The sequence below is a fragment of the Mustela nigripes genome, chromosome 14 (genome assembly GCF_022355385.1).
Source record: "Mustela nigripes isolate SB6536 chromosome 14, MUSNIG.SB6536, whole genome shotgun sequence".
Lineage (NCBI taxonomy): Eukaryota > Metazoa > Chordata > Mammalia > Carnivora > Mustelidae > Mustela > Mustela nigripes.
In genome coordinates this window covers 1,394,597-1,409,725 of record NC_081570.1, presented here as the reverse complement: position 1 = coordinate 1,409,725, position 15,129 = coordinate 1,394,597, and the positions used below count along the sequence as shown (strand labels likewise).

Genomic DNA, 15,129 nt, shown 5'->3' with positions numbered 1-15,129 from the left:
AGCCCTCCGGGACTCCGCCCAGGCCCATGAGCCCCTGTTGGCGGCACAGGTCAGCTGCAGACCACTGGGGCTCCCTTATAGGGTCCGGGTCAGCCCATGACCACAGCCCCCTGCGGTGGGTGGTCCCACCGAGGGGCCCTGGGGCTCAACGTCCCCCAGGGATCCCTGCAGGGACCCAGTGCCCGTGGCAGAACCGGTCCCAGACCATAGGGAGGGAGACCAGTCCGGCAAGCAGGCCAGTGCCCTCCAGCACTTTATCTGTCAACAGCCAGCAGACGTTGCCACATCTGTGGGTCGTTTCAAAGACGATCAATCAGGAACCTTCCAGACTGGCGCCCTGCCAAGGCGGAGAGAGAGGCTGAGGAGCACAGGAGCCGCGGCGGCCCCATGTCCAAGGTGGCCTGGGAACCGGTGGAGGTGGGGCAAGGGGAGAAATAGATTAGATTTGTCTCCAACGAGAATTTGTGGTCAGCTCGGAGCGGGAAGTCTGTGGTGTAGGAATGTGCCGTTGGTGACGGGCGTGTCTACGTTAAGGTCTGCTGGGTTGGAGGGTCCCTTGGCTGCGAACGCAGCTCAGAGGGGACCCGATCCAGAGGGCCGAGTGAGAGGAGCCGAAGGGGTCAGCAGGTCTGGGCCTTTCTGGTTACGCACGGGGGAAACCGAGGCCAATCAGGAGGTGACACGAATGTGACGGGGCAGCCCCAGGACTGGGACTCACATGTCCCCACCAGGGATCCCGGACAGAGGCCCACCCAGGCATAGGACGCAGACAGACGCCGCCACCCAGCATGACCACGAGGTCGCAGGTCACGGCCACGTGGCTGGGGTGTACCCCTGGGGATGGGGACGAGACTGAACAACCCCGCCAGTCTGGCACCACACGCTCTGTGAGGCCCAGTGGCCTGCTGGGACAGTGACACAGAAGCTCCGAGCCCACCCGTCTTCCCAGAGCATCTCTCTCCCTTGCAGTCTTAAATTCTGAAGCCCCCGATGTGTCTGCTTTAAAGGAGCTGAACTTCCATTATCATCACCGCCATGAACCAGCCCCATGTAAGCCCCAAGCACTCTGTGAAGGGAGACCACTGGCTGAGCCCATTTTTTACAGATAAGGAAACTGAGGCAGAGAAACTTGTCAAACACCACACAGTTCAGTCAGCGGCAGGACTCACATCACACCTGGGAGCCCACCTCTCCCCGGGGCTGCTGCTCAGCCTTCTCCGAGAGAAGGGACATGGGGCTACAATCAGAAGAGGGACCAGGAAGAGGAACAAAGAGAAGCAAGAACCCAGGAGTGAGAATTTACCCCCCAGATGTAGGATCAGCAGCCCCACCCCTGGGAGACAAGCAGTTCACACACAAAAGACGAGGAATCAAATGGCATCAAACCTCATGGCACCTGGAGATGAGAGGGCAGACAGGGGAGCAGCCCTTTCTGAATTCTGCAGGGAGGTGGTTGGCACTTGGAGCTGGTGTGCAGGCAAACCCACAATCAAGGGTGTTGGGAGAATACAGATAATTTCAAAAATCAGAAGAGTTTACTTCCACCAACCCTTTCTAGAAAGCTGTGTAAGGATGTGCTCCAGGAAACCAAGGGCATAAACAAACAAACAAACAAAAATTTTTTTAATTAAAGTAAATGAGGTGGGGGGGCACGTGGGTGGCTCAGTCGGTTAAGTCTCTGCCTTCAGCTCAGGTCATGATGCCAGTGTCCTAGGATGGAGCCCCGCATCGGGCTCTCTGCTCAGCAGGGAGCCTGCTTCTTCCTTTCCCTCTGCTGCTCCCCCTGCTTGTGTGCGCGCTCTCTCTCTCTCTCTCTGTTAAATAAAGAAATAAAATCGTTCATAAATAAATAAATAAATAAATAAGGTGAGCCATCCAGGAAACAAGGAATGCAAAACAGAAGAGAAGCAGAGCCGTTCCCAAGACAGCCGCTGCACGGGGGGCCGAAAGTCAGGAGAGGTTACTCGCTGGGAATCCGGACCGCCCTGCTTTGCATCACTCCCACTGGAATTATGACTAACACTCGCCTTCTCTCCCAAATGTGTCCTTAGTAGGAAAACACCTAATGAGCAGCCAAAACAGTGTGGAGCGGAACAAGGAGGGATCGAACAGGACAGCCCCAAGGAAACTAAGGAAATGAACAGAAGGCAGACGCATTTGGCCCTTTTTAGAGAAATGTTAGCTCTTCAGGATACTGGAGGCTCAATTAGCGACAGCTGCGTGGAAACTGAGGCAAATGAAAACAGGAGGCAGCTGTCAGTGCTGGTGAAATCGGGAGTTGTTTCAGGAAAGAAATGGAATCCTGGTTCTTCCATGGCCCGGCTGCCAACATTACCCACACGTCCGCAAGAAAGCAAACCTGAGAACAGACACGCTAACAAGTGACTGAGCTGACAGGTGAGCATCTAGAGGGTTCAGACTCCCCCTCCAGCAGCGCCGAGTGGAGAGGAACGCTTTAAAACCGGAGAGCTCTCTTCGCAATGAATGCTATAAAGCTGCTGTGAGCTACGAAGACGACGGACACGGAGAAAACTGAAAGAGGCAGAGGAGCTGTTTCTGGGGAGTCGATGGGAAGTGGGGGGTGTTGCCTGTCGTCTGCATTAGCCTCCTACTCTATGCCTGCGTCTCTTCAACAGAACATTTCCCGTGTAAGTCTGAGGCAGCACGAACAGTCCCCGCCCGCCTGGGATCCCACCCTTGGACGCGCAGAGACGTCCCCACGCTCTGCGGCCCACAGAGGCCCCCAGGCGGGAAGCTGAAGAGGTGGAAAACCAAGCCAGGTCGCTGGGAGGTCGGACGGAGCATCTGAACAGCACCCCAGCAGCCGGCCTCGCAGGAACACGGCGGAGGTGAGGCTGCCTCTCCCGGGCCTGTCGTCTGCTGCACTGAGCGGGGCACACGGGCCCATCTCAGACCACAGACCTCCGCCACCTGCCCCGCACCCTGCTTGTCCTGCTGCACCCTCTCCCCCTGGACCAAGGAGCCGTGGTCCGTCGCTGCGCTTGTCCTGCTGTGGATTCCAGCTCTGGAAAAAGGAGGGGTGGTGATGCTCTTCCTGGGACGCCGGAGGCCAGGCCAGCCGGCCAGTCAGGGCCAGCCTCCGTTTAACCCGTTCCTGGAAGCCACTGAGCTCCGCCGGCGACAGGCGACAGCTGCTCTGTGCGTGCAGGTGTGCGCTTCTCCACATCCAGTGGCCGTCCTGGGTTCTGTGGGAACCGACGGGACCGTGGGTCCCTGCCCAGTCTGTAGGGTCCAGCACAGACCCTTCCCCTCCAGTAGCCCAGTGCTCCCTCCAGCCCTGTGTGTGAAGGGGCCACACGGCCACGGCCTGCAATGGGGCCTGGGCTTCCTGAGCGGGGCCCAGGGCCAAGACACAAATGTCAGAGCCCCACACAATCGCAGCCCCGCACCGTCCTCACTTGGGGCAGGGCTTGCGGTGAGGACAGGTCTGTGCGGACCGCAGGTGGCCTCAGAGCTGAGCCTTTGGTCCTGGTGTCCACAAAGACCCTCTAGTAGCTCATGGCGACCAGACCACCAGCTCCCACTCCTGAGATTGGCACTGGTTTCGCACCCTCCTTAGCAATGCGGTTCTCTCCAGGAAAGGCCAGGGCTCTTGCTGACGTGTGTTTGTGTGTGTGTGCACAGGTGCGTGTGTGTGGCTGCGCGTGCCTCCCAATGTGTGCTTGTGCGTGTGCCTGCAGGCTCGCGTGCTCAGCGAGGTGTCAGGAAGCAGCGCGCAGCGAGGGGCAGACAGGACTGGTTCACCTTCTGATCAGGCTCCATCACAGAGCGCTCAAGTCCGTGAGAGCCGACGGTGAGCCGGGAACCCTCCTGCGTCCACGAGCCTCCCTCGTAGGGGGTTCCCCCCGGACGTCCTGCCTCTCCCCAGAGGCCAGGGTCCTCCGCCGCCTCCAGAAGCGGGCATCCTGCAGGGTGGGCCACTTCTTCATGCACATCTGATGACAGTGGGGAATTCTGACTTCTTAAACCAAAACAATGGACACACTCAAGCGGAGGAGACACCCCATCGCCAGGCCGCCGTGGTGTGACCGGCACCGGCCAGGAGGACAGCGACGTCACTCACCTGGAAACTCTCGCCTGTGGGTCTTGGCCCTGAGACCTGGGAATCTGACGGGGGCTCTCGGAGGCCCCTCCTCCCTGGCGCCACCTTGTCCTCCGCAAGCCAGGCTCCCCCACGACGGGTGGGCTCGGAGGGGACCCACACTGCAGCCCAGCCCTGGGGGAAGGGCAGCCGTGCGTCTGCCTTGCTCTCCCCATCCCGGCTCGCTGCAGGAACGCTCTGGGCAGGCCCACATGCCAGCACTGCTCGCCGCGGCCTGGCGTTGAAAGATGGCACAAATGATAAGTTAAATGAGAGGAAACGGCCGAGGGGCCCATTCATAACCCAGAGGCCAGGGCGCCGGGCCCAGAAATCTCCCCGGCGAGTGCTACAACGCTCATAAAGGTCCAATTCACACCACGTGCCGAGCCTCCCACCGGCCCGCTCGGGAGGCGCCCCACAGCTGGGGGTGGGCCGCTGAGAGAGGCTGGGGTTGGGGCTGGGGGCTGGGGGCTGGGGCTGGGGCTGGGGGACAGGCTGGGGAACAAGGCTGGGGCCGCATATGGACTTGCCTTCGCCCTAATGCCCCACAGGGGCGCTTCTGTCCTTCTCCCCACGTCCTTATCCAACCAGGAGGTGCATGGTCGCCCCGCGGGACCCCCACCTCTGTCCTGGTCTCCTGGCCTCTCTGGAACCCCGGCCCAGGTGCGCACTGAAGGGCTGATTAAAGTGTGTGACGGGGGCAGGCCGCTCCTCAGTGGCACATTTCGGCGAGAATGGCGTCAGGCACACAGGAGATGCCGGCACCGCGCCGGGGCGGGGGGAGCGGAGGGCTCCGTGCCCCTCCCGGACACACTCTGGGCCTCTTTATCGTCTTCCTGGGTCCACGGCCCAGGACACGGCTCTGCTGAGACTCAGAGATCACAGCTGTGCCCCTGCTCTCCCCCACCAGAAAACACAGCTAGGCCGTGGGGTGCGAGACCCTGAGGCCACCAAACGCCGCATGGGCGGCCAGCAGGCCGGACGGGGCTGAGCGCGGGCAGGGCGGGGACAGAGACGGTGAGCCAGACGGCGTGGGCAGAGCGTGGGCCGAGCCCTGCCTGAGCCTCTCGGTCACACCATGTGTGTTTTCCTCTGTCCCTTCTGAACGATAGTGTCGGGGTCGGGGTAGGTCTGTCAGGGCCCCCCTCCCTGCCATGCCCAGGTGACGTCTGGATCCCAGGATGTCCCAGAACCACAGAGGAGAGGGGGCAGGGGACAGCTCTGGCCTCAGGTGGGTGCCTGCGGACGCCTGGGTTCCTGCTTTGAGGTCCACTCGCGGGCGACCCCCCGGCCCGTCGGCCAGCTCCCCACTCTGAGCAGTGGCCGAGCCACCCCCACCCCATCGCTTCAGGCTTCTGGCGTTCGGGGGATGGCCTCGGGCGTGCTCCACCCCACCTCCCTCTGCCCTCTGTCCCGCCTGCCCCACAGCGGGCCGGATGACATGGGGCAGACTGACCAGGGAGGGTCCGGCTCCGTCAGACTCCCTGCACACACGACTCCTCGACCCCACAAGCACCTCACCAGCCGTGTCCAGGGCAGCAGAGGTGGGTCGGCAGCCCCCACACCATCGGCCCCAACACAGAGGCGAGACCCCCCACCTCGAGCATCCTTGGTTCTCCAGGCTCACCCTGGTCCATCTCCTCGGCTGTGGGCTGCTCACATCCTACCGGCCAGTTCTCAGGCTGAGAAGATCCCTGCTCCCTGGGCTGAGCAATCCCATCACCCCAACTATAGGCACAGTTCCCCCGGATGGGGCCCCCACAAGCCCAAATGTCTGCCGGGCTTGAGCAACCGGGCGGGGCCGTGGGCACCAGCCTTGACGGTGCACTGAGCTCTGAGCTGCACCGGCTGCCGCGTGATATCCCGGGGCCACTGGGACCCCGCACCGGGCTGGAGCGTCAACCCCAGGAACTTGTCTCTTCCTGAATCAGGATCTGGAGGCTGGAGTCCGAGACCCAGGTGCCGGCGGGCCTGCTTCCTCCAGAGGCCGCAGCCGCTGGCCCGGGCTGGTGGTCCTCGGCGCCCCTCAGGACAGGCTTCTCCCATGGCCCCAGCTCTGTGTCACCTTCCCGTACTTCCCTGCATGTGCCCGGTGTCCTGCTCTCCCCTTAGGACACCGTGTGGGGTTGAGGGCCTCCCCGATGACCTCGTCCTAACCAACTACATCCCTAAAGACCCTCTTCCCAACAGATGCTGGGGCTCCTCGGGCTCAGAGGGCCGTTGGGGGTGCGGCCTTCTAGGTAGCAGCGAGCCAGACAAGCTGCCGGCCAAGCTCCCCGTCGAAGGGTCTCAGCGCGGAGGCAGCCCCCCACCCCCACGCCGTCACAAGGCTCCTGCCATGAGGATAGCAGGAGAGCTTCTGCGCGCACGGGGCCCTGGCCACTGGGCCCGCCGAGGGTCCACGCCATGGCTCTTCCCGTCAAGGCCAACGTGGGCCCGGCGGCTCCGTGTGATAACGGCCCAGTCATCTGGACTTCCCATTTCCCGACCAGGGGCGTTGGGTTACAGTCGCAAACTCAGACTTCAAGAGCAGCCATAAAACAGAGCCGCTGAGCATGGTTCCTGCTTGTTTTCCAACATTAGCAGCTCATCCGATACGTGCTCTAGGGTTCCAGTTTCCCAGCCGTCAGGGGCACGCGGAGCCCCGGCCGGCCGGCCCCCGTGTGATCGCGTGTGCGGCTCCGGCCCCGGAGATCACAGACGCAGATGTGTGCGCGCTCGCGGCTTTCATTATCCGCCGTATTGGGTTTATCCGCCTTTTCTGCCCGAAAATCCTCCCGCATGAAAGATGAAGAGTGGGTTCCCGGCGGGCTTGCCGTGGCTTAACCTCGCGGCGGAGGGTCAAAGGCACAGCAGACCCCGCTGCATACTGGGGCCCATCCGCGGGGACCAGCCCCGGCGCGGCCCAGGACGGAGGTGCTGTGCCCGCTCCGACTCTGCGTCATTCATCGCGTCCCACGGGCCCCGCCTCGGCGCCATCGGCAGCTCCTGCAGCGTCCCCGGCCTCGCGTTGCCTGCTGCCCCTCACCCCGGGTTCCCGGCGGGCGCGGACAGGCGTGTGCCACAGCAGAGCCGGCACGGCGGGTCCCCAGTGCTCCCCTCCAGGTCACAGGGCCACCATTCCAAGCCTGGGGACTCAACTCTGCGCCAGGCTCTCCGGGGTGGCAGCGGGGGCTGCTGGAGCCCCTGCGTTTAGGGGCTGAGACGGTGCTGCCCGATGCCGTGGTGCCAGTACATGGACGGACGTTGGTCCAGACCCACTGCCTGCAACGGCGGAGTGGCCGGCACATAACTGGCTCAGGTGACCGAGAGGCACGGGCTGTCCACCTGGGGTGGGGACCGCAGCCCACTGTGCAGGGCATTTCCCACAACATGCAAACCTGCCTGCTCAGCCCCTGTCCACAGGCTCAGGGCCGGGGTCCACATGCCTGAGTCTCCCGCGCCCGCAGAGCTGTCCTGGGCCACCACCCTGCCCTTGAGGAGCCCACGCCAGGCCCCGCATGCCGCCTCTCAAGGGCACCAGCCCCTCTATCCCGCACTGTCTCTAGAGCACACGACATGTCTGGGGTCCCCTTTGTCCCCAGCCTGGGACGCTGTCCCCAACCACCCTGGCAGGGGCCGCCTCACACCTGCCTGGGCCTCCTTCTCATGGCACAGGTCACCCCTCCTGTTACCTTGCGCCCCAGCCTCAACTCAGCCCTGCCCGAAACACAGCCCCTGCCAGACTTCTCTCGTCCCCCAGTCCCTGCCCTGTGTCCCCAACCCTTGTCCCATGGCCTCAACCCCTGTCTGGGTCCTGGGTTCCTGTCCCGTGTCCCCCAGTCTCTGTCCTAGGATGACACCCACAGCCTCTGGCCACATCAAACATAGTGAGGTCTGGGCCTTCCCTACAGACCAGCAGGGACACACAGAGGACAGGCCTGTGAAGACCAGGAGACATCTCGTGCGTGCCAGAGGGAGACCTCGGGGGCACCAAGCCTGCTAACACCCTGACATTGGGCTCCTGGCCTCCAGAGCTTTCAGCCCCGCTTCCCAGTGGACGGTCTTGAATTTTGGTTCAGAAAACCTAGTGCGCCCAGCTCTGGAAAGGAGGCACTGGGAAGAGGCAGGGAAGAGCCCGCAGAGGCCAGGCCTGCGTGTGCCGGCGGGAGGAGCGCAGCCGAGCCTGCCGTGCGCCCCGGGCCCTGCATCGCGCAGGGACGTGGAGAGAGGAAGCTGTCCTCGCTGGGGTAGAGGTCTCTAGCCCCACGGGGTTGGCCGTTTTAGAAACCGGGGGCTTGAACGCCGCTAGCCCAGCACACTGTTGATCACAGACGATCCCAGCACCCCACGGCCTGTGTGAGCCCCTGCACGCATTCACGTCGACCCGCTGGCCCGGGGAGGGTTTTCTCCGACACAGAAGGGTTAATGACCAATTTGTTCCTCTTTTCCTCCTGTACATAATCAATATTTCTTTTTGAATATATTTGCCCCCATCAGCAGGTATGATCGCTAAGCACTAGGGATGCTGAGTAAAAACTGTATCCCTTGGGGCTCCTGGGTGGGTCAGTGGGTTAAAGCCTCTGCCTTCAGCTCAGGTCATGATCCCAGGGTCCTGGGATCGAGCCCTACATCGGGCTCTCTGCTCTCGCTCTGCCTGCCGCTCGGCCTTCTTGTGATCTCTCTCTGTCAAATAAATAAATAAAATCTTTCAAAACAAAACAAAAACGCATCCCTGTTCTCTGGGAAGGTGAGTGTGGCAATAAAGACGGCCGTCCCCTGAGAAATGACACGGGGACCAGCCCCAAGAGCCCAGAGCCGCTGCTTGCCAGCCCACACCGCAGCCTGCTGACTCCTCGGTCACAGACATCCCAGAATAAAGTGGCTTCAGCGTCCCCTCTCCAAACAACCCAGAAGGGACCTGCCTGCTCGCCTTCTTGCCTCCTCGCCCGGACAGTCGGGCCTCAGCGGGGCCCTGAGCTTCCGGTCCCTCCCACACCCCCATGCTGGGCATCTCGGGACAATGTCTACCTGCTCTTCTGATCCCAGCCTGCTGGGCACTCCCCACGCTGGTCTGGAGTCCCGGAGGGCCGGGCAGCCTGTGCTCAGCATCCCCCGGAGGAAGGCAGGAGCAGGTGTGGCTGCCCCGCCAGCCTGGCCCTACTTCTAGTGAAGGTCTCCCTCCGGCCAGAGCCGAGAGTTGTGTGAGTGACGGACTTCCCAGCCGCACGCTGGCAGCAGGCAGAGGGAGGGACCCACCTCTGCCCCCACAAAAGCCTGCCGTGGACCCTGCAAGGAAGCCGTCAGGCCACACGAGCGTGGGGCATCCCTCCTGCACGGGGACCACCAGCTGCGGGGTCCGTGTCCTGGCCGTCCGGCTCACGGCCGTCGTGGGCTCCTGCGCTCCGCGGCCGCCCCACGCCTGCAGCCAGAGCCCCCCCCACAGCTGTCCTTCGGAAGCCGCATCTGCGAGCCGCATGTGGGCCGCCGATGAGCAGGAGCAGGCCCAGGGGAGGGAAGGCCCGGCGGGCGGCAGTAAAGACCCTCCCCACCCCTGGACACGTTCACAAGAGAATCCTTATTAGGTATCATAAAAATATCACGCCTGCCCTCCAGAGATTTATAATGTCATAAAATGTAAACAAACAGGTTTTTAGATCAAAGTTGCATGAATAACAGACGCGTGAGCTTCTGAACCAAGTTAATAGATCGGAGGTTCCTCGGCTGAAACTGTTCCGGCATCGGCCCTTCCCAACCTCCGGGCTGAGACCGGGGAGCGGCTCCCCAGGCTGCGGCTGGGGGTGCAGCCTGGCCTTCGGGAACCCCAGGGGCCACCCGGCCCCCACCCAGCCACGGGGCCATGCTGAGGGGCCCGCGTCTTAATTGCCCCCAAGTCTACGCCGGGCTGGCGGCCCCGGGAGGAGCATCCGGACATGGAGCCAAACTGTGAACCACCTTCGTTGTCCTGCCTTTTGACCTGGAGACTCGCCCTGTGTTTTTCCTAAACTGTAACCAGAGGCCGTCCGGGCCCTCGCTCCCCTTCATCAACCATCCAAAATCCAATCTCCTTAGGGCTGCAGAGCAGCTCATCAGCGCCCAGGGAACCTCCTGTGCGTCCCCAGGGCTGTGTCCACCCAGCGAGAAGGGCAGGGTGCGCACGTGCTCTTGGGCGCTCAGGGACGGGACTACAGAACCCACGGCTCTCGCCGTCCACCTACAGCTCCTCCCGGACGCGGGGCGCACCCACCCCCTGAGGAACGCCAGTGTCGGTCCGGCGGGCCGCAGGGGTTTCTGGGTCCGAGCCCTCCGTCCCCTCGGGACCTGATCTGCGTCTGGGGGTGGTTGCTGACGGCAGTGAGGGCCGTGGCCAGACTTCGCAGAGCAGAACAGAGTGCACAATTGTGCTTACAGTTTAGACAAGCAACAAATAACTTTTTAGCTTGAGATGCCCAAAATGTCGCACAGGACGCATTGTAACAGATTGAATTATTCCCCCCAAAAAGCTAGCAGGAGATCGAGCCACCAGGACCCCAGAGTGTGACTAACTGGGAAGTAGGGTCCCTACGGGGTCCCCGAGTGAAAGTGAGGTTGTTGGAACGGGCTCTGAGCCCGTCTGACCCGAGTCCTATGAGAAAGGGGGATGGGGCCATGCACAGAGGGACGCCCACGTGAGGACACAGCGCAAGGACCACTGTCCACGGCCAGGGAAAGAGGCTTCCGAGGGAACCAGCCCTGTGCGTGCCGGACCTCGGACCCCAGAGTCCAGGATGGAGAGAACATGGACTGGTGGTTAAGCTGCGCGTCTGTGGGGTCTGTGAGGCCCCCAGCAAACTAACCCGCGTGGTTATGTGACACGGTTCATGGCTCACACTTCACCAGCACGCACAGCCTGCCCGTCCCTCTCCCTCACTAGAGAGTAGCATCAAGAGTCACGCTGCAGCTCTGGTGAGAGACCCGCCCCCGGGGCCAGCTCAAGCCTCGGGCCCTTCCTGAGCCACTGCTTGGCTCTGGGGACAGCGGCTCCCACACGGTCTGTCCCTCCGCCGGCCGTGGCCCACCCCAGCCACCTTATCAGGATATGAGGCCGAGCCCAGCACTTTGCCTTGGGCTCTCAGTGATATTCTAGGCTTCCCTGAGCCGGGGAAACAGATGCTGGCTGGCCGTGGGCTCCCGGGCTGGGAGCATCTCGAGTCTGGACAAGAGACACCTGCTCTAAACCACAGCCCGGCCCACAAAGACGCTGCAGCTGCTGTTCTCCCGCACAGCGTGAGGACAGACAGCCGTGTGAGGGGTGCTGGGGAGCCCACAGAGAACTCGGAACAGCACCTCTTCCCCAGCACCCCCACGCGGAGTAGCGCAGGCCCCCGACCTCCACTATGGGGCTCCAGTGAGCCCCCGGCAGTGCAGACAGCTGCGGTTCTGGGAACACACCCCCGGGATCTGCATTTCTGCCCTCACGCTGATCTGCATCTCACGTTTGTTCCGAGGAATAGAAATGCCGCCTGTCTCCCCCCGGGAGTCTGCAAGCCTGGGCCCCCACCCCAGCCCAGCCCGAGCAAGCGGGCGGCCCCGAGTCAGGAGGCCTGGCCACGCACCGCATGGATGCAGACGGGCCCCCCGTGCACCCCCAGACTCTGTGTGCAGACACGCAGCCCGGCTCCCGACTCGGCACACAGGCAGCACGTGCATGGCAGCCGCACACACCGGGAAGCCTGTCTCCCAAACCCTGCGGCCGGGGAGGTCACTGCGTCCACACGGGAGTGGACCAGCTACGGGCGCACCTTTCCGCACGTCCGGGCTCAGAGCCCCGGGGAGTGGCGTGGCTGCGTCTTCCACGGGGGCTGCCATGGGTGACCGTATTCCCAATGTGCTCGTCTAAAAATACCCGCTTTCCGAGGATTTCGAATCCCTGCCTGAGAACACAAACGCGTTTCCTTAGGGCGGGGACATGAAACCAGAAACATGTTGGAGTGATCTGGGGGATTCCTCCGCGGGACATTCTCCGGCCCTAGCACGACGGCGTTCCTCTGGAATTTCAAACAGCGGCTGGGCGGACGCAAGCAGGGTCTTTGGTCTCCCAGACCGTGAAGACCGGAGACCATAAACTGTTGTTTCTTAAATGTTTCAAAGCAGAACACTGACACCGACCTTCGCTGTAAAACAATCTGGGAAACGTCGCGGCGTTTAGAGCGTTTATGCGGCGTGGCGAATCGCGGCTGACACCGGGCGCAGGGGCCCTCCGTGCCGCGCCGCCAAGGGTCCCAGCCCTCGCCGGGAAGGCCCGCTGGGCTGTGGGTGCTCCGGGCCCCCAGACGGCGTGTGGCGTCTCCCTGGGAGTCCACGTTCCTAAATCCGGTGGCTGATCCGTGCTGGTTTGGCACAGACGGGGCGGCGGTTACGGAACCGTGGACACCCGTGTCCCGAGGACCGCGCGGTACCTTGTGGCGTGTGGGAATGTGCTCTGCGCCCGCGGGCTCGTCTCTGTCTCCCGTTTGCCACCAACGGAGACGCTTCCCTCACTTCCCACTCTTGCCTAGACGAGCTGTCATCCTAATACAGTAAGAGAGACCCGCGACTTTCCTCCCCACGGCAAGCACCACCTGTCCCCAGGATGTGCCCCTGCCCCCGGGAGGAAGGGGCTGCTCTGAGCCCCGCTTCTGCCTAATTCTTCCCAGCAGAGAAAATGCCCAAAAGACACGCCCGCCCACTGTCTGAGACCCACCCTGGTGAGCGCATCTCGGACATCCAAGAGGCTCCAGCTCCAGGGAAGTGGCTGTGGAAAATCTTAGGACAGACTCTCCTGCCTCAGACCCCAGCCCCTCCCCCGCCCTGGCCGCCAAGAGGGGGCTCGGTCTCCGTTTCCCGCACCCAAGAGAGATGCGTCCAGCCCCCCTTCCTGCAGCCGCATGGGGTCCCCCGGGAGCGGCAGCCGGACGGTGGCATGAAGTCCCTCCCTCACTGATGGGGGTGTGCGTCCGCCCGGGGGTGGCGGGTCCAGGGCAAGGACACGCAGCTCCTCACGCCTGCCCCGTTAACGGGGAACACGTGGGAGATGTAGTTCCACAGGAGCGGTTCAAAGTGGAGACGACCCAGACTGCCGTTTGCTCCATGTCCAGCCGCTCTTCCAGAGCAAAGAAGCAAATGAACGATCCTGTAAAAGGTACGACCCGCGCGGACGCAGCACGTACAGACGCCCCGGGGAACTTCTCTTACCTGACCCACGCGGGCTCCTGGCTGCACCGAAGGACCCGGGGCCTCGGACGTCTTGTCCCTCCTCCGCTCAGGTGGGGACAACAGCCACCTTGTTTGCAGGTGTGGCACGAAGCCCAGAGGAGAGAATCGTGGGGCCTGGGGCCGTGTCACTGCGGGAAGGTGGGCCAGGACTCACCTGATGCCGAGGCCCCTCAACTGGGCCAGGGGCTGGTTCCCGCGGTGGGACCTCCTGAGCTCCTTCCAGAGGCTCTGAGGGAACGCGTGGCTTCGCCGTCCCCAGGGTCCAGAGGTGCCTGCGCTCCCTGGCTTGTGCCCTCATCCCTCTGACCCCTGCTCCCATGGCCCCACCACCCCTGACCCGCAGCTCCCTCTTCAGGGATGATAACGGGCCCACCTGGGTCCCCAGGACCCACCACGCATCTAGCACAGCCCCATCGGCGGAGTCCCTTCTGCCATGAAGCTCCGTGCTCACACCGCTGAGTGACGGGTCACTCTCCGCAGACCACGGTCCTCTTGCCACAGGTTCAGGGCCTCTGCCCCTGGGTCCCCTCCATGGGCACCCAGGTGGGGTGGGGTTTGAGCTTCGAACCTTGGAAGGGACACGTTTCCTTCTGGTCGGCTGTGTGTGTTGGGGGACGGTGTCCAGGAACGCTGCCCAGCAGGGACACGCCTCAGCCAGGCATGGTGGACACGTGCGGTATGAGGGGCTGGGGCAGGGGGCACAGGGAAGGTCAGTCCTGAGTGGTGCTGGCCCCTGGGTAGGGGGTGCGAAGGCTCCCCACATGCACACCTTTGGGTCCCCGTGGCCCCCACCACCCTCGTCCAGCTGCTGAGCCGCCGGCAGATAGAGGAGAGAAAAGGAGCCGGTACCTGAGGGCAGTGCTGAGCCCCGGGAGCCTCACATTCGGCCACCGCCGACGAGGGGCCTGACTGGAGTCCTCCAAGCCCGGCTCACGGGGGCCTGCGGCAGAGAGGACTATATGGGACCGGCTCTGTCATTCCCCCCACGGAGGGTCCCGTCGTCCCCCGTGTGCAGGTGAGCCCAGCGCCCCAGCCCTGGACCGCGTGCTGCTGACGGCTGCCGGCGGTCCCACTCAGCACCGCGTTCCAGAGACTCAGCGGCGGCCCTGATCGCCAGCCACCGCAGGGACACGGGACGCCATGGCCCTCGGACCCCAGAGCCAGGACCGGCGACGCACCTCAGAGAAGCCTCGGCCGGGCAGCCATCCCGGGGGTTGGGCAAGGCGTGGGGGGATGAGGGGGACTCCCCGGGAGACCACAGCCAACACCCCCACAGCCCCGTGACCAGGCTGGAGACGGGACCTGAGGGGAAGTCGATGGTGTTCCAGGGAGCCCCCGGGGGTCCGGCTCCCCACAGACGCGGGGGCGGCGCCCATCAGGACGACAGAGCGGCTCGGGGCTGTCCCTCTGGAGGCACAGCTGCACGCATGCTGCACCCCTGCCCAGAGAACCCCGACCGGCGCCCCCGCGGGCGCACACCTGCTCCGCGGCAGACGGCCGGCTCTCTGCCCCAGCCCGGGCCTCCATCCGGAGGACGGCTCTGGGTCGGGCCAGGGTCTCCGGCGCCGTCCCGGACTCTGCGTCTGTTCTCTCTGCACACCCTCCGCGCCGCGGTCAGCCGCCGCCCAGGACGGCCTGTCACTGGGGCCCCCGCCAGCCGCGCCGCGTTCCTGTGTCCGTCCCCGCGCGGCCTGGGACGACTCAGCCTGACCTCGTCCGGCGGTCACACGTCGCCGGTTTCCCAGGTTCGTTTCCTGACTCCGACCCTCCTGCCCGGAGCCTCGTGGGCCACAGGCTCGGGTCCGCAGACATCA

At 63.6% G+C, this 15,129-nt stretch overlaps 1 protein-coding gene across 1 annotated transcript in view; it reads right to left on the bottom strand.

Moving 5' to 3' along the window:
* Positions 1 to 1,643: 1,643 nt before the first annotated feature.
* Positions 1,644 to 15,129, bottom strand: part of LOC132001581 (uncharacterized) — a 16,492-nt gene continuing 3,006 nt past the window's right edge. Inside the window, exons 4-8 of the mRNA XM_059376279.1 lie at positions 14,795 to 15,021; positions 14,165 to 14,255; positions 13,708 to 14,001; positions 13,295 to 13,443; positions 1,644 to 1,814 (exon numbers count right to left, since the gene is read on the bottom strand). Of these exons, the coding sequence (XP_059232262.1) occupies positions 13,362 to 13,443; positions 13,708 to 14,001; positions 14,165 to 14,255; positions 14,795 to 15,021 (694 nt within the window). The 3' untranslated portion in view covers positions 1,644 to 1,814; positions 13,295 to 13,361. The remainder of the gene's footprint in view (positions 1,815 to 13,294; positions 13,444 to 13,707; positions 14,002 to 14,164; positions 14,256 to 14,794; positions 15,022 to 15,129) is intronic.